General features: G+C 35.7%; 1 protein-coding gene across 6 annotated transcripts in view; it reads right to left on the minus strand.

The window, feature by feature from the left end:
- LOC124432992 (protein dimmed-like) overlaps positions 1-14,880 on the minus strand; it is a 15,146-nt gene extending 266 nt beyond the window's left edge. Inside the window, exons 1-6 of one of the 6 annotated variants that reach the window (XM_046982448.1) lie at positions 14,129-14,822; positions 10,341-10,718; positions 9,365-9,467; positions 6,154-6,315; positions 4,972-5,160; positions 4,700-4,836 (exon numbers count right to left, since the gene is read on the minus strand). In XM_046982448.1, the coding sequence (XP_046838404.1) occupies positions 4,700-4,836; positions 4,972-5,160; positions 6,154-6,285 (458 nt within the window). In that variant the 5' untranslated portion in view covers positions 6,286-6,315; positions 9,365-9,467; positions 10,341-10,718; positions 14,129-14,822. Of the gene's footprint in view, positions 1-2,115; positions 3,958-4,699; positions 4,837-4,971; positions 5,161-6,153; positions 6,319-9,364; positions 9,468-10,340; positions 10,719-14,128 lie in introns of those variants that run through there. The other 5 variants (XM_046982447.1, XM_046982450.1, XM_046982444.1 and 2 more) reach the window with 5 other exon arrangements.
- Positions 14,881-16,527: the final 1,647 nt, after the last annotated feature.

Consider the following 16,527-nt stretch of genomic DNA (forward strand, 5'->3'; position numbering starts at 1 on the left):
AAAAAAAAAAAAAAAAAAAAAAAAATAAAACATAAGAAAGGAAAGAAAGAAAAAGGAAGAAAAGAAAAAAAAAAGAAAAAAGATAAATAAATATTATTCACATGCGTACAATATGAACGTATGTACATGATGCAATTAGTTCTCCGAAGCGATCAGGAACGAGACATGATCGATTCGTCCTTTGTAAGAATATTAATTCTTAGCGTCTAATCATTTTTCTGTTTTTCACAGTCGAGTCTCTTTAAATGAGATTTATTTTTGCGGAGCTTCGTGTATCGTTCAACTGCTAGTCGATAAATCGGGATATCATGATTTATCACCACTGACACTTTCAAATTTTCAAGACTCCGAGATCCTTGGCCTCGCGCGGCGTTATCATTAATAATCGAAATCGAAATAAAGTTTTAATAAACGTTAATAGTTCTCCATGCACTTTATAATTGTTCCTGATTTATTCTTTCGAATGTGGGCATTATCGGGGAATTATTGTTGCCACGTGAAAGTTTCGACTAAAAGGTGAATTATCATATTTCTTTTCCCTTTCTCGTTTTGTTTTCCTTTTATCCGTTTACATAAAAATAAATCGTGTATGTAATAGTAATTAAAATAAATTTATAACGCGTGCTAACATGTATTTTTAATCTACTTAATGCATCGCGATTAATTTGCTACTTAAAGTGATGTAATCACGCGTATTACGTAACCGGTATTCAATTAAAAAGTTCATCTCGAAAAGATCGCAAATTCTAAATCGTAGTCAGATTACGATTGTTATATTTTCTGAAGTGAATTATGCAAACGTAACGTCATCATGTCTAGTCATGATAAAGAAAGGAAAAAAAAAAAAAGAAAACAAGAAAGTCGGATTTCTTGGAGATAGATTGAATGACGTGCGTCAACCCTTTAACAGAAAATACAGGCGCCTGTATTTTCCCATCCTTGACTCTGATATCATAAATCGTTTCGTCATTTGCATATAACGAAGATTAAGTATTGCATTAGCCGTTGCAACTGACATTACTCGTTTCGACTCGTCGAGATTATAATTTTCTTATATTTGAAATTTTCTTACGATTTACATTCAAACAAAATGTATATATAAATGAGAAAGAGAAAAGAAAACAACAAAAGAGAAAAAAAAAGAAAAAAAAAAAAAGAAAAAAAAAAGAAAGAAAAAGAAAAAGTTGACAGAACGGTCTCTACTCCTCGGCTCGTGTTTGCTCTATTGCTAATATATATTTTTAATACTTGATACGTACGTGTTTGTTCGCGATAGATCCCAATCGAAATAGCCGGACTAAAGCCGAGTCGCTTCATTTCGGCAAACGACAAGATAATATCCGCACGAAGTACTTCGGTAACGGATAAAGCAAAGGTCGTTTGATAATATACCACTTTAACGTTTTTAATGTCAATGACAAATGTTAAAAAAGAGAAATAATATAAGGAGAACAGCGTTCAAACATTGATTCAGATATTATGAAGTGTAACAAAGTTTATCGAAAATGTTGGAAGAAATTTAAATGGGATCTCGTTTGAGCAACGTTCATGAAGTGAAGTATTTAATTATTATGATGCAAGAAGTCGCGCAGAAGTCATCGATGACATCGATCATGATTTATCATTAGTATTTATTAATTATAAATATTAATAACATGTTAATTATAGTACAAAAAGTTAGACGGATTGTAATACTTTAAGTATCTATATATATATTGAAATTCGAGTAAATCGATTATAATTTTACAGAATAAAATATAGTATTTTGCATATTCGAGATGTACATAGGTGCTGGGAACATAATTGTATATATACATGTATATACAGCAAGCATTTACAGTTTCGAAAGTCTGCGAATCGTCGATAGACATTACGATCGAGTTCGTCGTACAAGTGTACTATAACTTATCGACGAATTTATATAACTTAATAACTCGTGAGTCTGTAAAGTAAAACGATAAAAGAAAGAAAAAAGTGAAAAAAAGAAAAAGAAAAGAAAAAAAGAATTACGGAAAGTAAAATTGCAGAGCTCTCGGCTGTAAAGAAAAAGTACGCAAAGAAAAAAATATTTCTTAAGAACTATTTTTCGTTTATTGAAAAGAACTTAACTATACATATATATATATATATTTATTTATTTATTTATTTATTATACGTTCTTCTGAATAATAATAAAATTTTCCAGGCATATCCGTTCGAGTCTCAGTTTAAGGCTTATTGTTAGATAACGAATAATGTGACTCGTGCATCGTTTAAATGGATTTTATCGAAAAATCATGTTTGCTAAGTCGTTCAACGTTATCGACTATTTTCAAACGAGTTTATGTACTATACAGACGTGATATTTGCATTCTGAACGTTTCTTCTTCTTTCCTTTTTTTTTCTCTTTTTTTTTTCAATCGTACGATTTCCTTTCCCGAAATTGATAGAAAGGTAAGAGGAGCGCGAAGGTGAATACCGAGTCGAGCATCGAGTTCACGGATCTGCCGTTATAGCGGTGCAAGCGGAAAGAAGGAATGGTTGAGCGGTCGATTGACCTAATTACGATGTGGATAATCGAGAGGAATACCGATGCAAAGGTACCATCCACGAGCAACTTTCTTACGAAAGTTTAAGAAATGTGGTCTATGTCGAGAATACCATGTAAACGCTATCGAGCGTATAAAGATCGTTATCGATCGTCGGACTAACATAAAAGAGAGAGAGAGAGAGAGAGAGAGAGAGAGAGAGGAGAGAAAATTCTAAACTTTATAAATTTGCAAGAAAAATTTCAATGTTCATCACACTTTCATTCCTCGATGTTTAACTTGTTACAAGTTGAAATAAGAAAAGTTTTTATTCTTGTAATCAAGATAAATAAAATCGTAACGAACTCGTGAAAAAGAAAATTGTCGGAGTCATAATAATAAAAAAAATGGAAACTATGATACGCACGATGCTGATGTTTGCGGAAACATTCGAACAATTTCGCACGATTCGACGAAACGCGAGAAAAAAAAAAAGAGTACACGCATTCGATTATTCTGCGAACGATCGACGAAAGCCGTGACAGGCATGCACATCGATCGTTCGTGCATACGCGCGCTGGGAGAGACGAGTTTCAGCGCGAGTGGTTCTCCGTACCACGTGAAAACTATGTGTCGAAATAACGGTGAAAATCGATGAAGAAATAAAAATTACAAGGGGTCGTCTACATCGTTTTATTTTTGTTTAACTATTACGTAGATAAATTAGCTATATATCGAGTGTTAACGTTAACGTTAAAAGAAGGAGAAATCTAATGATTGTTGTAGGAAAAAAATCATGAATATGAAAAAAAAAAAAAAAAAGAAAAATTACACCTAAGTCGTGGGTACATTTAAAGTATTTTTGAAAATCCACAAATCGTTAAAAAGTACCGTGCGATAAAAGATTTAATATATTGCTAGGTGAAATTCCGCTGACATGAATGAGCTATGTACGGCGAATTGTAACTACGATTACGAAATCGTGAAGATTTTCACGTAGATCAAAACAGGCAGTAAAGCACGTGAGAGGAACGAGAGAGGAAAAGTTAACGTGCTACCTTTCCTCGAGAGATCGACTAATAAAGGATGAAGTAACGATGGGAAAGATATAGAAAAAGAGAGAGAATGAAAATAGAAGCACGTGTGTCTCTTTCGCCGGTGGGAAGGAAAAAAGAAAGAAAAAAAAGAAGTAGAGACGCGTAGGATAGACAAGCTGGTATAAGTGACTGCACAAACATACAATCGCCATAAATCGTCTTCATCTTCGTTTTGCGATGTTCCATATTTAAACTTCATGCTGTTCGTTTAACGTCGTCTTTCCTTCCGTCAAGCATGTAAAGTACGATGTCGTACGTATAATTAACTTGCCGATGACAATGTGCAATGATCGTAAGATATAATAGACATTGTACATAGATCTTCGTTTGTTCGAAACAAAAGATGAAATGACCTATAAATGTTGTCATCGTAATGCGTTAACGTCTCATGCATCTAGTTCTACACATACACACACACACACATACACACATATATATGTATAGTATTTATTGTACTCGTGCATACGTACATACATACATTTATATATTATACATAAATGTTACATGTATATGAACTTCTTGCATGAACGTGGAGAGTTTTGCAAGTTTTTCTTGATCTAGGAAATTGATGAATATTTGGAATCGATGTTATAAAGCGAAAGGAGGATGAAAAAAATTAAAGAGAAAAGAAAAAGAAAATATAAAAAAAAGGTACGGCGATGAAGCGTAACGCGAAGTCGACGAGAAATAATGTCGACACCATTCGAAAACAACGACGACGGCGGCGACGTCGACGGCGACGACGACGACGACGACGACGACGACGACGACGACGACGACGACGACGACGACGACGACGACGACGACGACGATGACGACGATGACGATGAGGACGATCGTGATGCGCGTCGCAAAAGTCGATTATCGTTGCCGAAGAAACGAAAGGATTTCACGTCGATTTCGTGAGTTAGAAACTTTCTTGCCGGCGCACGTCGAATGGAAATCGAGATTTTACCATACATATTCTCACGTCATTCCTTTCTTCTTCGATACGAATTTCTTATTCCTCTTTACGTTTATTTCAATTGATCGAAAAAAAAAAGAATTACATATGTACATACATATACATATATACATATATATTTATATACTTACGTGTAGGGTTGTTCCTCGCCACGCATCTCGCATATCACGTTCGTTAATGCCATTATATAGTTTTTTGCCAATGTTAAAGTTTCAATTTTGCTTAGCTTCCTCTCCATTTTGACGTGTGGTATTACTTCGCGTAATTGCTGAAAAACGATTTGTATTAAAGTTGAAACGGCGTTAGATATTCGTGACGGTCTTCTATTTTCTTCAAAAATTCTCTCCAATTTAGCGTGTATTTGATAGCGGGAGGAGTTAAGAAGATGGTCAGAGAGGATTACCTCGAACGCGTCGTTAAGCGAATGCATCCTCATTCTTTCTCTCTCATTACTCTCGAGCCTTCTGAGGTTTCTCTCGCGCGCAGAAATTCCGCTCTTCCGCCTCCGTGTCGTCGGTGGTCCACCGCGATTTCTTCTTTTCGCTTGCTTCGGGCTCCTCTCGCTACCGCTGCTGTCACTCTCCTCGCCCACCTTCATTTACGTCGAAAACAGATAAATCAAAGTTCGATTATTCATAATAAACTTTCTTCATTTTATTTCTTTTCATTTGAAAATGATACGTAACGAATGAAAAAGTCAATTACTGATCAAAATACCGTGACACCTCCTCAATAGTAATCAAGTAATCAATTTAAGTAATCAATTTAATAGATAACGCCAATTGTTCGATAAGATCCTTGAAGTTTTCAAAAAAAGTAAAAAAGAAAAAAATAAAAAAAAAAAAAAAAAAAAAAGAATAAAAAAACAAAGATTCCTATCATCGATAATCAACGATTCAAAGTTGATCATAACAATTACATAATATAAAATTCTCAAATCATTGACAATAAAATTAAAATTTAGTAACGTGAGACCTTTTTCAAATTACTCGTCACAAACTTTTTATCGGAATGAAATGTCTAAGAGGAGAGAGAGAGAGAGAGAGGGGGGGAGAGAGAGAGAAAAAGAGAAGTGAAATAGTAAAATTACTTAGATGTATCGTTCGTGTAAGTTTTTTGTCGTCAACTATCGAACCACCGTTCTGTAATAACTTTCGAAATCGAGATTTGGTTGATTGCGATCGAGGAATTAAAATACAATCTGACGTTTGTTAATAGCAGAACGAATTCTCAAAACGCAATTGATAAGATTAAGAATGTCGTGATATCTAACTTAATTTGTTACCGTACGCCGCTGCATAGCGCGTACTGATAAAGAATTTATTTACTAACCGACGAGTTATCGAAAGTTTAAACCTTTTTATATTCTCTATGATTTTTCGACGCACTTTGAGATCCAACAAAATTCTTAATTTATGTATATCGACGTTCGATGACACACACATACACGCACGGTCATTAATTATGATATTACTTATCGCATATAATTAACCTGTGTCGTTCAATAATTATTGTTTTTTTTTTCCTTTTTATTTTTAATGAATGAAACGAAAATATTTAACAAGAGTTATCGAAAAGGGAATACCTCGGTGCCAACGACATGATGGCGACTCCGTTTTCCTGTAAGCGAGTCAACGGAAGCGTCGTCCAAATCGATGTACATCTCCTGATCACCACAATCCTGATCGCTACCAGACAATCTTTCCAGGCTTCGCATTATCTTGACAAAAGCCGTGACGCAAGCCACCTGCTGAAAAAGAAGAAAAAATAAATAAATAAAGAAAGAAAGAAAGAAAGAAAGAAAGAAAGAAACAAAAAAAAATAACGAAATATCGATAATACGAGAAATATATAGATAGAAATTAAAGCTTAAACGTTACAATATTGACGTGTGTATATCGCGTTGAAAATAAGGAAATTCATATTGCTATCGGAACATTCGTCGTGACGAATTTACACAGTTCGCTTTATTATTACGCCATGAACGTTGTGTAATATTGTAGCAATAATATTTCTCTAGTATGTCAATAGCTTCGATAATGGCAAGATGGACATGGTCGATTATGAAAGTATCTAAATGGCTTTTAAAATTCTAAAGTTTTAACTTTCTTAAAACAAAGTCGATAGTTGACGAGTTTTAATGGACAATAAATGAAGAGAAAAAAAAAAATATATATATATATATATATAAATAAAAAGAATTCTCTTTCACGATCTTTTCTTCCTCTCCCTCCCCCCCCCCTCTCTCTCTCTCTATCTAATCTATCTATCTATCTTGATTTTCTATAAAAATAAGCCTAATGCAAAAACGTTTTTAATGCAAATACGTAGGAAGTTTGCGACTATGAGCATATTAACGATTAGGAATAATGACAGATATAATGGATAGGCCTGTAGTTACGCGCTCGTTACATATACGGTTGCTCCGGTAATAACGTTTCCTACAGGTTATCGCACTTTCGATAGTAACAAAGAAAATGCTTCGTAAGATAAATTCCGCCGATCGTATCTCTTGGCGAGGTCGAATGCACTCGTAAAGAAGTAAAAATGTCCGTTCACATCGCCGACGTTGTACCTCTCAATCTGGTTTTGAATCATTTTAACAGCTCGATTTTTATAATGCAATCGCGAATCGTCGCTTATCGATACCATAACGATCCGGTATATTCGTTGTGCTTCATAAAACATATTCAAGCGTATAATTTTTAACCAGTCGACATGAATATTACAATAAACAATAATTTCAAATCGAGGTCAATGAATATAGGCGATACATTTAACACTTTTTTATTCAATGAATGTAGACGATATATTTTCCGCTTTTTACCCAAGTTCGATGCGCTTTCGATTTTTTGTTTTTCATTTCATTTATCACATCGTTGAAAAGTATAAGAGCGAGCGTAATAATGAAAGAAAAGAAAGAAAAAAGAAAGAAAAAACGAAATAAAAAAGCTATACTTCCGACCAAGATATTGGATCTTTATATAAATCCTGCTAATCTTCCTTGATAATTCAAAGAATATCGATTGCACGAAGAACACTTGGAGATAAAGAGATATTTACTGGCGAAGACGGATGTGTCTTTTTTCTTCTTAGAATATTGTAGAGGAATCGAAAGAGATCGTACGGTCAAAACGAAATAAGAACTTTTGTACGTATTCGTGAGTCTCGCCATTTGACACGTAAATACGTAGGAGTTAAAACGTTTCGATGAAACGAAAGATATATAAGTCGTTGCAGGGATCTCCCTGAAAATCTTACTGTCTGTGCTTTAACCGTCTCGAAAGACTATCAACGACTCTGCTCAAGAACCGAGGAGAGGAGGAGCAAGAACAGATAATAAAACTTGGGATAACCCGTGTTTTTCTCGCTACCAAGAATTTCTATTCATTTCTCACATCTTCGATAAATAAATCTAAATGAATAATTAACAAATCACATTTACTTCGTCGTTTCAACGCTAAAAGGAATCGAACATTGTAGAAAGTATCGCGAATAATATTTTTAATATTTTACCTTACAATCTTATATACGTTGCGAGGTCAACGATCTATCTTTCTTTCATTTTTTGCTTTTTTTTTTTTTTTGTTTTTTTTTTTTTTTTTTTTTTAATAAAACTAATCAACGATATATAAAAGTTGGACAGTTTCGAACCGGTTTGAACTGATACTATACGCATTTGGATTTCGTACTTTATATATTAATTCTTAAGCCGACCAGTTTTCGAAAGTGGAACATTCCGCTATCGGACGTAACTTTTTCATTTTCTCGGACAAATTTAGAATGCCGTATAATCGATTTACGTACGATCACCGACTTTCGTACAATCTCTCGTTTCCAAGGATATCTATGAAGGTCGGTTTGTTTAAAAATTATGATTCATTAATGATTGATTTAACAACCGCCTTAGATTTCTTTACATTCATCAATAGCGCGATAACGTTAGTTGGATCGATTAATACTAATAATAAATACATAAATAATAAATATAAGATACAGAATCATATAGAAAGCTCGTGGAATGATGATTGCGAGTCGATCGTGAAAGGAAATGTAAGTTCGATCGAACGATTCTAGTTTTCAACTAGTTTTCAATTAGTTTTCAACTAGTTTCCAATTAGATTAAGTTGGTGTGTCAGTTGTTCGTAGAAAGATGGTCCGACTTTCGACTCGTCGAAAGGCACGTTTCCCTGGGATCCGTCGGCTAACTAAGAAGAGAGGAGAGAAAGGTATTTTCGGCTACCTCTAAACGAAACGGCTTTTAAATGTGTCGCACTATTATTAAGGCCTCTCTCATAGAATATAACGTGCGATCGCAAGATAAAATGCATTATTGTCGTAGTCGAATGTCCGCCGTCTTTTCCACTTGTCCGCCCACTGTCTTTAGACGGATGCAAATAGCAAGAGAATCCTAAGATATCTTTTCTCCGTCGGTAACATTTTGATTTTTAAATGATTCAGAGCTGACCTCAAATTTATACGTACCAATCTATCTATGTATTTACATTTAGCTTGCTCCATATTATAAACATCGAATGAATAAAACGCATGTGTAAGTAATTAAACATACGATTCTTGACAGAATAAATTTCGTTATCCCTCGTTAAATCTGCTCGAGAATTTTTTCCTTTGAAATAAATGAAAAAAAAAGAAAAAAAAAAAAAAAGAAAAAGAAAAAGGAAGAAAAGAGATATACACGGTATAAAAAGAAAAGAAGAAAAGGAAAACAAAGAGAAAGAAGAAAAAAAAATACAGGATACACGCGGTCCTTCGGTACTCAACGAGATCGTACTCACGTCCGTATAGATCCGGTCAGTGAATTCATTCGGGTGGAATGCAGTCGGCGTCCTTTCCCAAACGTTACCGGTCTTTGCGTATTTCGCTTCTCGTCGCGTCGTCCTACGCACGTGAATACTTTTCATGCGCATTACAAGGGAACGCAAACTTCGAGATTTTCTCAAACGAACACGAACGAAATTATAATCGATTTCTTTTTTCTCTTTCTATCTATCTATCTATCTTTCTTTCTTTCCTTCTCTTTTTATTTTATTTATTTATTTTTTCTTCTTCTTCTTCTTTTTCTTCTCTTTTCTTTTTTCTCTTCTCTTTTTTTTTTATATATTTTTTTTTTTCTTTTCTTTTCCTTTTTTCTTTTTAAACGTTTCGAAAGTGAAGTGCGAGACAAATATTCGAAGAATTTCGATCTTGCAAATTCGTCTCGACTACTCTGCTTCCTTCCTTATTATGATTTGAAGAAATGTGTTGTGAAACTAGAAGAGAGAGAGAGAGAGAGAGAGAGAGAGAGAAAAGAAATAGAGACAGAGATTTCGATCGTGAAAAAATTTAACGGAGAGTTGTGGTTTCCTGCTTCTGACATAAAATAACGCTTATACACCGTTCATAAAGAACGCTTGTTTAGCAAAAATGGCAACGTTCCGCTCAAAGTGTAATCTCCTAATTACCGAAACGCGTCGGAGTGATAAATGTCATAATTAATCGAACATGAGATACAAAATACAAAGTCTCTAAATAATTTTTACGATTTCTTTCTTAATTTTGCGAATATTAACCTCCTTACTCGGTAAAGTGAAACATCTTTTATACGTTCAGTCATTCCTTATAATTTAATCGCTTTCAACGAAACAAATAATTGAAATGAGAAATTATTTAAATCATCCAGTAATTCATAATTTTTATTGAAAAAAGAAAAAGAAAAAAAGAAAAGGATATATATAAATAATATGTTAATGTAAAAAAGAAACGATCGTTTACCTTTAGCAGCTGACTTTTTTCCGCAATGTCGATGGCGTCACTTTTCCGTCACGTCCATCGGTCACTCGGATCTACAAGTTTTCAATTCCAGAAGATGCACCGATTTCTTTTGGAGGGGGTGGGGGTATTTTTTTTTTCACCATAAAATCTTCCGATCTCTCCTTTTCAGACAAATTTTCTTTAACATTAACTTTTTCTTGAGGATCTTTCCCAAAGAACTTTTCTTCTTTTCCTTTCTCTTTTTTAGTTAAGAATATATTCGTTTGGCTTCTTTGTCATTTGTCGGATTTTCCAAAGAGAACATTCTCGCATTTCAGAGCCCTTTTATAAATTCATCGATGTTGCACCGACACTCGTCCCGATGTGGCTACTCCCTTTCTACAACACGTGCCAAATTATACGGTATTTACAAGAGAGAAAACGTTATTAAATATACGAATCGTCATATTCCTTCAATGTGTGAACCAAAATGATTGAAGACATATTAAAAAATGTTTGTATATCTTGAAACGAGCGATCGTGCAAAAGTTAGATCGATTAATTAACAAGCGAGATCTTTTTATCAAGCGAATCTTTGATTATATCGACGCTTAAAGAAACATCCGTGTACGAATACAGGTATAGGACACTAATCCGGTTAAAGAAGTTTTGAAATGCTATTTAAATCTAAAGTTCGAAGTTCGTCTGAGTATATATGTTTTAAGATCGATGATCGATTATTCCTTTTTTGATTAAATGTTAATCGATGCTGAAGGAAAAAAAGTGAGAGAGAGAGAGAGAGAGAGAGAGAGAGAGAGAGAGAGAGAGAGAGAAAGAGCAAGGAGAAAAATAATCTCTCCAAGTTGATCGTTAAATAATTTGGGCCCAATTTTTTACATTCCTAACGGAATTTCATTTGGAATATTACGAAGGAAATTTTTTTTTTCTTTTGTAACCGGTCGGTTAACGTTTTATAAACTGCATCGGAAACTCACGTACGACCTGCTGCCGATTATGAAAGTAATTGTTAGTGCTCGTCGTCGGTGTATACCGTTCTTATATAACTTTATGTCCAGTTGATGCGAGAAGGAAGTACTTCGACGATAAAGATGCGCATTAGTTGTAAACAGAAACGCGGAAAATCGATCTCGATCGACTAAATCGAATTCAAAATTGAAATTTGATCGAATCGTTCGATCGAAAAGAGAGTTTCACGGAAAGAAGAAATTATTTGAAATCATCGTGAGCTGATTACGAAGACGTAAAAATTATATAAATTAATTTGAGGAAATACATGCATTGCTCTTCGTGTGTTGAAAGTTTGGCCGAGGGAATTCTATTTAATTCCGTAAGCATGCACGCGATAATTAACAACAAGCGGAGCTTGTGTTATGCGGAGCGCATGGATGAATAAAAAGAGAAAAAGAGAAGAAAAGAGGCTCATGGAAACGTGGCGAGAGAGAGAGAGAGAGAGAGAGAGAGAGAGAGAGAGAGAGAGAGAAACGGTGGAGAGCAGCGAGCTACGGACGAGATTCTCTTCCTTTCTCCTTTCACTCGTTAATTTTTTTCCCAGACGCCTCCGTCTCGCGTACGGCCTTCGATCCGACATCGGTGAGCGCCTTTTTGACGATTCACGCTGCGCTTCTTTGAAAATCGAACGAACGCTTCTCCGAAGAAATTTTAGATTAACGATTAACTTAGCTAGCTAATTAAACGAAACCAATCGAAAATATGTCGATAGTTTTTATCGGTTTGCTTGTCCAGGTGTAAAGTCGATAAGGCGCCTGTTGACGTGCACGATCATGTAATTGTGAACAAGGAAAGAAATGTATAAGAGAAAGAAAATGTGGGAGTAGACGAGAATAATGATAACGAAGAAGACGAATACAAAGTCGAAGATGAAAAATGAAAACGACGAAGTAAAAGAAAATAATGACGAAGAGACGGAGTTAGGAGGAGAAGGAGAAGGTGAAAGAAACACGCCAATCCGGGGAATTCAAGGCGTTCGAACGCCTTGACGTGCGCGCGTGTGCGCGCGTTACGACCGCGGGGCACGAACGTCATTGTTATCATCGTTTGCATTTTCCATTTCCCATTTTCATTGCGATCGTCTCTCGAAGAGTCTTCGATGAGTGTTACGAGGTCATATCCGCGTACAAGCGGTCGAGCTCGCGCGAGTGTTTTTATCAATAATAAATTCTATCTATTTATATATGTACCTTTTATTTTTTCTTACATGTGTTTATATTAATTGAAGATAATGAATGCAGTTGTAACTTCTTTTTATTATCATATACGACGATATTTTCATTTCAGAGAATATATCAACTAGAAAATAATTTCCAATTATTTTCTAGTTGAATCGATAGTAATATAGATAAAAGAAAAAGAATGAAAGATAATATGAACGCTATTCGAGTTTATAAGAGAAACGAAATATATGCTGTTATTATGTATAAAATTTTATAGACACGTGTCTACGGAAGGACGCGCTTATTATCATCGATGAAAAAATCATTCACGATTGGTCGGTTCTCTCTCGCTGACACGGACTTTCATATAATCAAAAGAAACCGGTAGGTCGTACCACACTGGAAGTACTTTCACGAGCGCGTTGTCTACGACGTAGCGGTATCGTCTTGGTCGATTTCAAAACTACGTATCTTTCTCTCTCTCTCTCTCTCTCTCTCTATCTATCCATCTATCTATATATCTATCTCTCTTTCTAATTCTCCCTCTTTTCTCGCGACGCTTTCGTTCGAGACTTACGAGTTCTCCGTTGATTTTTCATCGGAGTATCGAACTTGTACGCCGTTCAAAAAAGGATCCTACGATGAAACGCGAACTACTGCGTTAGAAAGTGCACTTTAAATGTCGCTACACTAACGAACGAAGGAACGAACGAACGAAGGAACGAACGAACGAACGAACTAAGCGGCGAGTTAAGTAAGCAACACCGGTGTACTTTTACTTTCGCTCTCGGTAGCCGAAGAAGGTAGCAATTTCCCTCGCAAGTTCCCCGCGAAATTCACATTTTGTATTTCTCCCGACGATACTTTCTTCTCTTTATTTATGTCTTTTTCTCCTTCTATATTTCCCTTACAATTATATTCGCGCATTCGACAACAACAACAACAACAACAACACAACAATGACGATGATATCTCCTTTCTCTTTAAACTTTCCGTGCGAACGCGGACAATGTCCATGAATAAATTTAAATAACGTTACGCGCTAAGCGAATAATTTGACGCCGTGTGTTTGGACAAATCCGTATCTTCTCCACATTTACCTCCTTCTTCTTTTCCTCTTCTTTCACTTTTTCCTCCTACGTTTCTATCTCTTTCTTCCTACATCTTTAAATCCTCGTTCTAATTATATCGACAACGCGCGTACATACTTTATCAGAGAAACCTATCCTGCAGCTGCCAATTTAAGTCGATCGTTGAACAGGCTATCTTTTTCTTTTTTCTCTCTCTCTTTCGCTCTCTTTCTCTGACATACACCAAACATACACGTCACGATTCATCGATCATTCTAAAACTACGAGTCCGTAAATCCGATCCATCGCCGATGGGAGATGATCGAATGTGAAAGTAGCGTTCCGCTAGATCGAAATGTCAAAATGCTCGCTCCTTTTGCCGAATACAAACTTCGAAGGGATAGAAATAAAAGAAAGAAAGAAAGAAAAAGAAAAAGAAGAAAAAAAGAGGACAAAGAAGAAGAGAAAAAGAAGAAAAAGAAAGAAAGAATGAAAAAACTAACACACGCGTTTCCTTTCTAACGTGAACTAAAACTTGACGCCGTACCGTTAATCGTGCTGGATTCTCTATTTCCTTTTCCAGAGTTTCTGCCACTTGTACGAAGTATAAATTAGGGAAAAAGATGAAAAGGAGAAAAAGGGAGAGGGAGAGAGAGAGAGAGAGAGAGAGAGAGAGAGAGAGAGAGAGAGAGAGAGGGGAGAAAGGAAGAACTATAAATGCGCGAACACTGTTCACTGTACTCTCTGCACGCTCACGTATTATTATACACCTGCCTCCTTGGATTTTCTATTCGACACAACAAAGAACACGCAGCAAAGAGTCGCGGCTAACCGAGCGCCCGATCCGGACTGACTATAACTGTAAAGGATCGCTTGTCTCTGACGAGCCGTCAACCCCCACTCCTTTACTTTTCTTGCCGCCGCCGTCGCCGCTGCCGTCACCGTCGCCGCTGCCACCGCCGCCGCCCCCAGCAACGACGAAACAGATCGCTCTACCCCTACCACTATACTAGCACTCAAGTACTACCGGCCTAGCATAGACTCTATCAAAACCAGTTCTCTCTGTTAATGCTGCTGCTCGATGCTGCTTTCCACCTCCGGCTTTAAAACAACTCTCCAAACTCACCTCAGACCAGTTTGGAACCGTTTCACCTGCTTTGCCATGTCTTGTCCGATCTCCTCGACACGTTGAAAACAGTCCTCGAGCTTTTCTCCCCTCCATCTCCCCACTATCCTTCCCAGCATCATATCTCTCATCCCTTCTATCCTGGAGGAACAAGCCCTCCAGCTTTTATCACCTTTCTCGTGTCCAACTCTCGGAGCAGCTTGCTATCGAAGTTGTGAAAAAAAGGAAGAAAAAAAAAAGAGAAAAAAAAAAGTAGAGAAAAAAGAGGAGAAAGAAAACAACAACAAAAATGAGAGAGTCTCGCGGCCTTTCACTTCCACGACTGGTCCCCCGACTAACTTTTACCACGGTTTTAATTTCGAATGATTTAGTACGGCTTTATTTTGTAATTAATTATTACATTTTGAAAAGGCGGATCGTTAGTTCATTGTCGGTAATTGTACGATCTTGCGAATATGATGACATGAGAAATATTACATGAAAGTTAATTAACGATAAATTATTACAATGAGATCCCAATTACAGACGAGGACATCTACGATAACATATATCGAAAGTTTGATGATTAAATAAATTCCGGATTGAAAAATTATTGACGAAAGTCCTAAGAATGATTTACGAGTTTCACGATTTTTATATGTTACAAAAAGAAAGAATTTAGGAAGGGGAAAGAGAGAGTATGGGAGCCATAGGCCCCAGCCATAAAACTAACGGATCGTGTAATAAAAATGATCCTTTAAACGACATTACTTGGTGTTACCACGTCAGAGTCTAAAGCACACTTTAAGATGGCCAACAACGCGTACACAAAATTTGCTTGGTTGGTTCTTGTGCAAGCAACAATGTTAGTCGTGGTTATCGTGTTATATCTAACCACAAAAAAGCCGCGTAAAACTGACCCACCATGTCGGACATCCTTAAACGTGGTCGCTGCGAAATCGAAAGCCGATGGTTGAAGTAGTAATTCCAGATGTAAATTTGAAATGTAATACGCTCATGTCGTTAACCTTTGTCGTATTGTATCATTATCTTCGATAAAAAAAAAAAAAAAAAAAAAAAGAAGAAATAAAAAGGAATATAAATATATATGTGTAAAGGATGAAAAGAGAAGAAAACGAGAAAATAGAAAAATAAACTAAAAAGGAAAGATAGCCGATATTGGAACGGCTTTCGCATCTCGACGGGATATCAAAAATTGCAATACTATACATGTTGCAAGAATTTTCATTAAACGAAATGCAAAGGCCATGTAAATTCTCGTATCTGTCAACGCGTTAGACAGGTTTTTATGGTCGATTAGACCAAACGGACATTGGGAGACAACTGTTACGTATATTTAATTACTCGTTTGCGGGCCATACGTTGCGTACATAATTTTCCCATCGATTCGATAGCAATCGTTGGTTGCTGTTATATCGAGACACGTGACACAGATACGTCGTTGAGTCTACGAGATTACGTATTAACTTGTCGTACGTTAAAGAAAAATTATTATTGAAAATATCGATTTGTGATAATAACGCCAAATACTTCTTTTCTTTTCTTTTTTCTTTTCTTTTTTGTTCTTTTTTGTTCTTTTTTTTCTTTTTTTTCTTTTTTTTCGAGTCCATATCTCATAGAGTTAAATAAAAGTAAATAAATCGTATAGAACTATTTATTCCAGTACTTGCTTGTCTCAGATTTTATTCTATGTATTTTAAATTTGTATAAAAATATGAAATTGGAAAACATAATTATAATCTATAAAACATAAATTGAAAATTAAGGGCAAAAAATGTTTTTACTTTTGAACATGTTTATCTTGCTTTTATCGTGATATA

Source organism: Vespa crabro, chromosome 2 (genome assembly GCF_910589235.1).
Source record: "Vespa crabro chromosome 2, iyVesCrab1.2, whole genome shotgun sequence".
NCBI classification, from domain to species: domain Eukaryota; kingdom Metazoa; phylum Arthropoda; class Insecta; order Hymenoptera; family Vespidae; genus Vespa; species Vespa crabro.